At 58.8% G+C, this 10,037-nt stretch overlaps 1 protein-coding gene across 1 annotated transcript; it reads left to right on the forward strand.

Annotated features, from left to right (window-relative positions):
* The first annotated feature begins 257 nt into the window (after positions 1 to 257).
* FADS1 (fatty acid desaturase 1) lies at positions 258 to 8,885 on the forward strand. The gene is made up of 11 exons (XM_012725299.1): positions 258 to 497; positions 985 to 1,182; positions 1,665 to 1,766; positions 1,865 to 1,993; positions 4,819 to 4,879; positions 5,161 to 5,237; positions 6,193 to 6,290; positions 6,454 to 6,550; positions 6,804 to 6,883; positions 6,961 to 7,086; positions 7,317 to 8,885. The coding sequence occupies exons 1-11, from the start codon at positions 435 to 437 to the stop codon at positions 7,366 to 7,368; spliced, it is 1,083 nt and encodes a 360-aa protein (XP_012580753.1). The 5' UTR covers positions 258 to 434; the 3' UTR covers positions 7,369 to 8,885.
* The last annotated feature ends 1,152 nt before the right edge of the window (positions 8,886 to 10,037 follow it).

Here is a 10,037-nt window from a genome sequence, read left to right on the forward strand (position 1 = left end):
AGTCCACAGAAGACATTCCTCGTAAGCCCGCTCCCCCAGCTGCTTCTCACCTAGACTAATCTCACATGTGAAAGGGGCCCCCCCACACAGAAAGGCAGGCGCAGGCAGGTCTCTGCCTCCCCACCACCGCTCTCTTCCTCCATGGAGGGCCCTTCTCCTTAGAACAGCAAAGCTGGGTGATCCCGGGAGAGGACTGAGAGAGCCCCTCAGAGCATGACTGGCTGGAGGACAAAGGGGTCTGGAGCTTGGGCACCGCTCCCTTGCCAGCAGGAGGCGCCTGCTGGATCTGGGGGCCACCCTGGAATGAGCCCTCCTCCAGGGGAGGGGCGAGCAGGGGCACGCTGTGGCCCTCGCCCTCCTCAGCCTCTGCCTTCTCCCCTCCGCAGGACCCCTTCCAGGCGTTCCACATCGACAAGGGCCTGGTGAGGAAGTACATGAGCTCGCTCCTGATTGGAGAGCTGTCTCCCGAGCAGCCCAGCTTCGAGCCCACCAAGAACGTGAGCCCGCTTTGCTGTCTGGTGGCCCCGTGGCTGTTGAAGGGCAGGGTGGATCCTGGCTAGGACGCAGGCGACGCAGACAGTGGTTCCTGGGAGCCCTGAGGTCCCTTTCTTCTCACATGGGTCACCTGGTCGCAGGGCCTGGGAACCCCTGATTCTCACTGGCCGCTGTCACCACTGCCAGGAACAGCAGCGAGCCACCTAGCCAGGCACCCCTGCGCAGTCGTCACACATCTGCAGAAGGTTAAGCCATGTGGCCCAGGATGGCACAGCCATATGGGGGGCAGAGCCGGGCCCTGGGTCACTGCACCCACGTGTTCCTGGGCAGATTCCCACGCACCTCCTCACACCACCCCTCCTTGGTGATGCCGTCTTCACCTAGGGCTTCCCTCAGTGTCCCTGGAGTGGGTGCTGGCCCCTTGTCTCCTGCAGGGCTGGGCAGCGGCCAGGCAGAACAGCAGCCCTCTCCCCCTCCATTCTCATGCAGAAAGAGCTGGTGGATGAGTTCCGCGCACTGCGGGCGACGGTGGAGCGCATGGGGCTCATGCAGGCCAGCCGCAGCTTCTTCCTGCTGTACCTGCTGCACATCCTGCTGATGGACGTGGCCGCCTGGCTCACGCTCTGGCTCTTCGGCACGTCCCTTGTGCCCTTCATCGTCTGCGCGGTGCTGCTGAGCACAGTTCAGGTGCGCGCCCTGGGCTTGTCGCCCTCCCTTCAAGCCAGGGAGCCCTGGCCTCTGCCCGGGCTGAGCGGGCCGGGGTCAGCACAGTAGGCGCCGCAGGCAGCCTGCATTTTTCTCACTGCCCCTGCAGCTGCTCCTCCCTGGGTCCCCGTCTTCGGTGCAGTTTCTCCTCTGAAACGCCAGGTTCTGCTGCAGATTAGCTGTGTAAGGATGCTGGCTCCTCAGTCTCTGAGAAAAGCAGGCCCCCTCCCCACTCACACTGCCCAACATGCCACCAAAGCGTGCGACTCGCACCTGGCGCCAGGACCCGGGGCCCAGCCTGCTGCTCGCCATGTCTCTGTCCTTTTCTGTAGTTCGGGCATTCATTCCATCAGGAGTCACAGAGCTAGGCGGATGTAGGAAGCCGAAGAGGTCAAGGAGCAGCTGAGGTTGGTGAGAGGGACGCTGGGCTGGTGGACCGCTGTCAGCACCGACCCTCTCCCCAGGCCCAGGCTGGCTGGCTGCAGCACGACTTTGGACACCTGTCTGTCTTCAGGACCTCGACGTGGAACCACCTGCTGCATCATTTTGTGATTGGCCACCTGAAGGTCCGCGGGATGGGGCGAGGGCTCTCAGAAGCTCCCCTGAGTCGGGCTGCTGGGCGCCGCTGGGACACAGCGGCCTACTCAGGCCCGCTTCTCCCTAGGGGGCCCCCGCCAGCTGGTGGAACCACATGCACTTCCAGCACCACGCCAAGCCCAACTGCTTTCGCAAAGACCCAGACATCAACATGCATCCTTTCTTCTTTGCCTTGGGCAAGATCCTCTCTGTGGAGGTGAGCAGTCAAGGGCTCTAAAGAATGGCATCCCGCCCACAGAGGGTTTGGGGGAAACGCCCGCTGTGCCATCAGCATCAGCTCAGCTGGTGGACTGTGTGAAGCACAGGGTGGTGACACGCTGCCCAGGACACAGTCACCTGTCCTCCCTCATGGTCAGATTCTATACAAATCCCTGCTCGTCCTCGAAGCTGATGGACGGCTCTCTTAGGGGTGCTCTCTGGACATGCCTACCCCAGACAGGCATCCCCCTGGGCTCTGTATTCCTGTTTTAGATTTTGAAACCCTACCAACCAGGGTCCTCTCCACAGAGGGTGGGGTCATGTTACTCTCGTGAAGCCCAGTGTCTAGAGGTTCGTTCCTGACCCCACCTGCCCGACCCCATCAGACTTCCAGGGCGGTCAGCATTGGGTTGAGTTTTCCTAATGCAGCTGCTGAGGGGTGGCGCTCGGGATCCTGCCAGTCCCCCTCACCACTAAGCGACCTTACAGCTTGCCTCTAAGTGAGTTGCTGTTCAGCAGGTTTTAGTTCTAGGCCTAAGTTCAAGGTGGCTTGGCACTCCTCTCCCTTGTGAGAAGCTCTCTGGAGAGGCTCTGGCAGCCCAGGCTGTTCTCATCAGAAGCCCCTGGCCCGAGACACACACCCCACCTTCCAGCTCATTCCTGAGCAGGGAGGGCTCCCCAGGTTTGCTCCACGTGGTCAGATCCTGGTACCTGCCCCGCCCACTCGGCTGGCTACTTGTAGGGTGTGGGGGCTATTTATTGGGTTGGGTGTGGGGATCTGAGGAGCACTCTGTCAAACGCTACAGGGTTAAAAAAAAATTCTATTGCTTTTATTGCCTCTTGGTGCTAAGGCTTTCTGGAAACGTCTGTCTACAGACATTTAAAAATAGAGAATGATCTGGAACCAAAAAATAGCTGTCTTTTGGTTGCTTACTTATGAGGCTGCGCGGAGGCTGCCTGTCAGTAGATGCCCAGGCTCAGGCTGCCAGGCCTCGGTGCAACCCGGCAGGTCCGGCTTCCCGAGCACTGGTCTGGGTGCTGATCCACGGGCGTCTGCTCCAGGGCCTCGCCACGCATGTGGAGGACAGGTGCAGACACTTCCTCCTAAATCCTTCTGGCCTCCACAGGAGTCAGAGCACCACGGGGTGCAGTTGCTAGGATCCTGATGGCATCTGCTGCTGTCCAAGAGGCAGCGTGGACAGGGCGCGGTCACAGCTCCAGGAGGCGTCCTGCCGCCACCTCCCAGGCAGGCGATGCCCTCTGCTCTTCCTGTCAATGTTGTGTGGGGTGGGGTGACTTTCACCCCACATACTCATCAGCAAGCCTTGTTAGGACTGCCTCCAAACACCCCAAATCCCTGGATGGCTCCAGCCTTCCGCAGCTCCCCACAACTCTGACCCCACCTCCAGCCTAGTGAACCTCTCGATTCAATAACCGCACGTGGCTCCCCTGCCCTGGACACAAGTCCAGGTCCTCACCTGGCCTGGCTAGGGCCATCTAGCTGTCTGGCTTCTCTGCCATCTCTGCTTGTTCACGTCAGGCACACGCCTTCTCCCTGGCCCTTGAGCAGCCCAAGTCCTGTGCAGGCTGCTCTCCCCTGAGTTTACGCCTCACCGGCTCCCTCTCATTTAGTTGTCAGGTGTCAGTAGCTTGGGGAGGCCCATCTGACCACCCTCACAAATGCTGCATCTGTTGCTTTGTCTTGTTTTCCTTTTTTTTTCTTTTTAAGATTTATTTATCCATACATAGAAGAACTGGGGTACAGGCCAAGGGTACGGGGGGGCAAGAGGAGCCACAGGAGACAGTGGGGAGCAGAACAGGCAGGTCAACAGAAACACTGCTGAGGGGCACAGTGGGCGGGCTAGGAGAGGTCACGATAACTGCGGTGGCTGCAGAGAGCTTTAACCCACCGCGCCACCAGGGAAGGCTCCTGTTTTTCTGTTTTTGACCTTAATTACCGTGAGCTCTGTTTACAAATTTATCAAAAGCTCAGTAAAGATGGGAACTTGCAATATTCATCGCTGTATGCCCAGCACCTATGACAGTGCCTGACACAGCAGTGCTCAGGTGTACTTGTTGGAAGACTTGAGTTAATACTAAAAGAAGGGGTGGTCCAGCACTGTGCCTGGCCGAGGTGGCTCGATAATGACCGGTCAGAACAGCAGGCGGCACGTGAGAGGAGGGTGAGTGGCCCTCTGCTCTGCAGGCATGCAGCGGTGGACAGCACTAGTCGGGGCAGAGGCGTGAGCGCCATCAGGTGCAGCTGGCTTGCTGTCATGATCCCGGACACCTGTGCCGGGGGTTCTGGGCTGGCTGGGTGACCAGGCAGCACCAGCCTGGCTTGGAGCCATGAGGCTTACAAAAGAACCGTACCAAGGGGGGAACCTTGCCAGAACCTTTGGATTGCATGGTTACTTTTCATGTACTTCCTACAAATACATGCCAAACTTTGCGTAGCTTTCAAGGGATTTTGGAAAACTCGTGTTGAAGTCAAGAGACCAAAAAGATTTTGCTGGGAAAGAACAAGGCCTGGTGGGTGTACAGGGAAGGCTTTCCTGTGTCAGAGTAAAAGTGTCTGTCCATGGGGACTCTGATGCCACACAAGTACCAGAGGGAAGGAAGGGAGCCCCGGTGACTTGGATGCCTTTGGGGAACACGAGGAGACCTGACGACCGGGGCTGTATGCGCCAAGCCTGGAGGTCACCTGTAGGCCTGAGGCTTCACCCTCACGCTCCCACAAAGGGGCCTAAACCCCTGAGCAAGGGAAAGCCAAGGTCAAGGGTGAGGACCACAGGTGACTAACCGGTTTGCTTCTCTTCACAGCTCGGGAAACAGAAAAAGAAGTACATGCCCTACAACCACCAGCACAAATACTTCTTCCTGAGTGAGTGTCCTCCCAGCACCCTGCGGGGCACTGCCGTGGGCAGCAGTGACTCCCAGTGCTTTACCCCCCACTAGGGGCTCTCTGCCATCGCCACTGAGCAGTCAACAGGCTACTGGCAGGTCAGAGTTAGCTCGCCTGGGTCAGGGGACGCTACCCTGCTGCTCCCAGTGCCGGGGACCAGGCGGCGGCGCGCGGGGTGGGGCGAGGGCAGCTCAGGCTGGCGGCCGTCCTGCAGCTCTGACGAGCCTTCATGCCTGCTCACGCCGGTCTCCCTTCCCCAGTCGGGCCCCCTGCCTTGCTGCCTCTCTACTTCCAGTGGTACATTTTCTACTTTGTCTTCCAGCGGAAGAAGTGGGTGGTGAGTAGCCATGGCCCAGGAGTCCCCTTCCTCTGCCGCCCGCATCCTGAGGGAGAGGGAGGGCGTCGCCAGAGTGGCAGCAATTTACTCCAGACCCAGGCGCAGTTCTGCCTTACCCTGAGTGGGAAGCTTTGGGCTTGGCAGGCACCCCGAGGCCCACGCCTGGTTTCATACAGCTGGCATCTCCTGAGCATAATGCCTGGGGCTGGGGAGTGGGCACATAGAGAAAGAGGCAGCAGCTCCTCTCGGGAAACGTCTAATAAAGCAGGATGGGGATGATACAGAGAAGAGCTAGAAGGTAGAAGGTTCTAGGGTTCCAGAAAGGGTCTGGCTGGATAAGAGCATGAGCAAAGGCCATGTGAAGCCTCTAGTTGGATGGGGTGAGGTGGCGCAGGGAGCATGGCTCTCGAGCAGAGATACTGGGAAGTGGGGGTGCTCAGCCCCTGGATGTGTTGGGAGGGACTCAAGTAGGGGGTAGAAAAACAACTGGAGGGTTGATGGGTCCTGGCAGGTTCATTTAGTGGATGATGAAGAGACAAGGATTTTGGTGGCCTGGGGACACTGAAAGCAGGGAGACCCTGCAGGGGTGGGGGGGAGGGGCAGGAGGAGCAGGGAGACCCTGCAGGGGTGGAGGTGGGGGCAGGAGGAGCAGGGAGCCCCTGCAGGGGTGGGGGGGGGCAGGAGGAACAGGGAGCCCCTGCAGGGGTGGAGGGGAGGGGCAGGAGGATCAGGGAGCCCCTGCAGGGGTGGGGGGGGGGGCAGGAGGAGCAGGAGACCCTGCAGGGGGGAGGGGGGAGGGGCAGACACTGCCGGGCTGGACAGCTGCCCGGAGAAGCCAGCGGTGGCTGAGTGGCCCAGTCTGGGTCCCAGGAGGCCGCCCCTGGCAAGGAATAGCTGAGGGCGCAAAGAGGCGCTGCACGGCGCCGCCCACACGCCCTGCCTCTCGCCGCCGCAGGACTTGGCCTGGATGGTCACCTTCTACGCCCGCATCTCCCTCACTTATATGCCGTTGCTGGGACTGAAGGGCTTCCTGGGCCTTTTCTTCATGGTCAGGTTGTATCTGATGGGGGCAGTGGGAAGCCAGATTACGGTCTGGGACTGTGTTTGGGGGGCAGGGGCTGTATCAGATATGGGCTCAGGAGGGAGCAGTATCTGAGGGGGACTAGAACTCTGGGCTCTGCTGATGCTATTTTCGTCTGTGCGCTGTGCCCACCAGGTTCCTGGAGAGCAACTGGTTTGTGTGGGTGACACAGATGAACCACATCCCCATGCACATTGATCACGACCAGAACAGAGACTGGGTCTCCACCCAGGTAAGGGGTGGTCGCTTGGGCACCTGTGTGTAACAGCGCTAATCTCAAGGGCTGGGGGCGGACGCCGGGTCAGGGTGGGGCAGTCCTGGCTTGACAGTTCTGACAGTGCTGCGCATAAGCTTGAAGCTTCGGGGAGAAGGGAGTGGCACATTCCCCCAGCACCCCTCTTCTCAGCCAGTTTATCTAGAGAAGGCTAGACTGGCCTTCCCATCCGGCCCCCCTGTATCTGCTCTCCCCTGACCTCGCCCTTCAGCTTCAGGCCACCTGCAACGTCCACAAGTCCCCCTTCAACGACTGGTTCAGCGGACATCTCAACTTCCAGATCGAGCACCAGTGAGTGGGTGACCTGGGAGGGCGCGCAGGTGGGGGCCAAGGAGTAGGAGCCGCTGACGGCCCCTGTTCTCCCGAAGCCTGTTCCCGACGATGCCGCGGCACAATTACCACAAGGTGGCTCCCCTGGTGCAGTCCCTGTGTGCCAAGTACGGCATCAAGTACCAGTCCAAGCCTCTGCTCTCTGCCTTTGCTGACATCGTCCAGTGAGTACGGGGCTGGAAAGAGGTGAAGGTGCGGGGGGAGGGGGGAGCGGTCGGAGGGCCTGCAGCTGGTCTGGAATGGAGCCCACGGAGGGGGCCAGCGGAGGGGAGCGGCTGGGGTGGTGGAGATGGGCCTCCATCCCGCCGGGAGAGCCCCGCTCGCTGCTGCCCTTCTGGGGGGGTGGGTTTTGGGGCTGGGCTCCCTCACCACGGTCCCCCTCTTGCCCCTGCAGCTCTCTGAAGGAGTCAGGGCAGCTCTGGCTGGAGGCCTATCTTCACCAGTAGCAGCCGCTCAGCTGCGAGGAGCCTCTGGAGCCCAAGCAGCGGGGAGCTGGAGGGGCGACAGCACTACAATGCTAACACTGGGGGCGACTGACCCCAGCTCCCCGTCATTGTCCTCCTGGTATAGAATTCAGATCTTGAGGGGTGAGGGTACATGCATACTGCCTGGAAGAAGGGGTACTGCTGTGGGGCCGGGGTATGGGTTCCCGTTTGGCAGGTGCAGGGGGTGGGTAAGTAGAGGGAGGCAGGGGCTCAGAAGTCAGGGAAAGATCAGCACTAAAGCCACCCCAGGGTCCGGGCGAGCCACCCTCTCAGGCCACTTCTCCGTGCCTTCTCTGCCCTTGCATGCAAGCATCAGAGGCACGATGAAGCAGCTTTGCGGGACACTTGGGAAGACAAGCAGGGTGCTCAGAAACCTGAGGCCGGGCCACCGACTGGCCTCCCCATCCGGGGTGCGGGGCGCACTAGGACCTCGTCTTGCCAAAACAAGTTGCTGACAATTAACTCCCTTAAGCTTCTGAGTCACTACAACAGCAGCTCCCAGGAAGGGGAGGCCACTCCCTGCTCTCCAAGCAGGCGGGCGACTCAGTCCTCTCCCTGGAGACAGATGATGCAGTGCCCCCTGCTCCCCGGCCTGTAATGCGACTTTAATAAAACCAGCGAGCACAGGGACCGCGAGGCACACAGGTGCCCCGGCCACAAAGCACATCAGGGAGAAACACCCACAGCCGCCACGGCGGGGACAGCACCTCCCGGGAGCAGGAGCCGGGGTCTGCTCAGAGCCAGCTGCACATCTCAGTGAGAAGGCGCATCAAGCTGAAGCCCTGCGTGGCCACTGTCTGCAGGCAGCTTGGCGTCTGTGGGAGGCCAGGTGGGAACTGCGGGTGAGCTCCTACAGAGCCTGTCAGGCTAATAAGGAAATGCAGCTTTTTTAATTCTGGTGTTTAAAAAGCAAAACGGCTTAACCTACCTCTGGGGAGCAGCAATAGGAACGCACCCAGGAATGGCTCTGGCCCGGGGCTGCCTGCGCCCTCCCTGCCCACAGCCTCCAGCCCGGGAGATTATTTCCTCATCGTCTTCACCTGCTCAGCAGCCTCTGCTCGTGGCACTACTAACACTTCAGACCCTGGAGAACTTCAGACTTCTAAAAGGAAAAAGCAGCGGCCTTGGGCAAGTTGATCTTTTGTTTCAGACAGCAGACTGGGATGGAGGCCTGCGGGGCTGTAGCGGTGCCGCCTGTGGGGTGCCGCCTGTGGGAAGCCATGATTTCCCGGTGCGTCAGAGTGGCGGTTAGAGCAGGAGGCGGAGACCTGGCTGAGTTCACATCTGTTTGGGCAGAACCTGATTTAAACAAGCTGGGTAGAAAAACTGGAAGCTGGACGGAGGCGGCCCGCTGTCAGGCTCCGTCCCTCCAGAATAGGTGCGGCCCCTTCCCCATCCCTGTTCCCTGTGGAGTCACCAGCTGTCAAGCCGCCTGGCTCAGGGCCCAGGTTGCTTACTGAGCCAAGTCCAAATGTCTAGGAACCTCACAGCATCTCAACCACTGTGGCCTTCTCTCTTCAGCCTACTCCAGCCTGCTCCCACACAGCAAGGGGCAGACTGTAACAGTCAGATGAGTGACCTCAGCCAATCACATGACAGGTGAGGACACCTTCGTGCAGGTCATGGCAGGAGTAACATTTAAAACAACTGCAACTTGTTGATCTTTGTTCTTTTTATCCTCCTGCTACTTTCCTGGAGGCATTTTCTCTAACTGGGTCCAGTATCAATATCCTGTGTGTGTGCATCAGTCTGTTATCATATCCCAGTGAGGTAAAGCAGAAATAAAGTTAATTCTAACCAATAAAGGCTGTTCACCCCTCATCCTTGACACTCTGCGTGTGTTGACAGGAGCCTCCCCCGGCTGCTATGCCTTACTGTCTGCCCATGTGGCTCTTCTGAACACGATCCCCATGTAGACAGACTCCCCTTTTCATAATCCTTCGGTTGGAGGGAGGGTACCAGCACCCTCAGGAAAATATCTAGGCAAGGGGGAACTACAACATGAAGAACAAAGCCAATGCCCCTCCCCCAAGACAGACCGTGTTCATAAGGGCCAGGCACAGGCACGCTGCCAGGCTGTTCACGCCTCCCTCCCTCCCTCCTGCAGTGACGCATCCTTTCTGAACCTATGTAGTGAGTCAGTTGATTTATTTCTACTCCCAATATGACCAGTCCCCAAACTTCCTTTTTACTTAAATCTCACAGCTGGACTGCAAAGCAATCCTATAATCTCCACCCTACTCAAACACCTCTCTTTGCTGAGCAAAATATTAGACCATGCTAAATAGACTTTGAAGCAGAGTAGTTTCCTTCTGGCGTGAGTGGTAAATAAATTAGAATTTCAGATAATAAAACTCACTCTACTTGCTTGACTGCAGGGCACTAGCCTGACTGCAGGGAGGTGAGACGGGTGGTGCCCTGGGCCAACTGTCATTCCCACCGTTGGCACTCGGGCACACATTACTTGTTTCAGGAAAACAGCTCCAGGAAGCTGTTGGCTTGTTCACTTTGGGAACATTGATTTCATGAACCAGCTGCAGAAGGGCAGTGACACAAGTAGGGCCTACCTTCAGGCTAGAACTTTCTGTCCCTACTAGTTATGAGGGTGTCCCTTGGGAGACTATACCCTC

This window comes from Condylura cristata, unplaced genomic scaffold (genome assembly GCF_000260355.1).
Source record: "Condylura cristata isolate star-nosed mole 26May11 unplaced genomic scaffold, ConCri1.0 scaffold00015, whole genome shotgun sequence".
NCBI classification, from domain to species: Eukaryota; Metazoa; Chordata; class Mammalia; order Eulipotyphla; family Talpidae; genus Condylura; species Condylura cristata.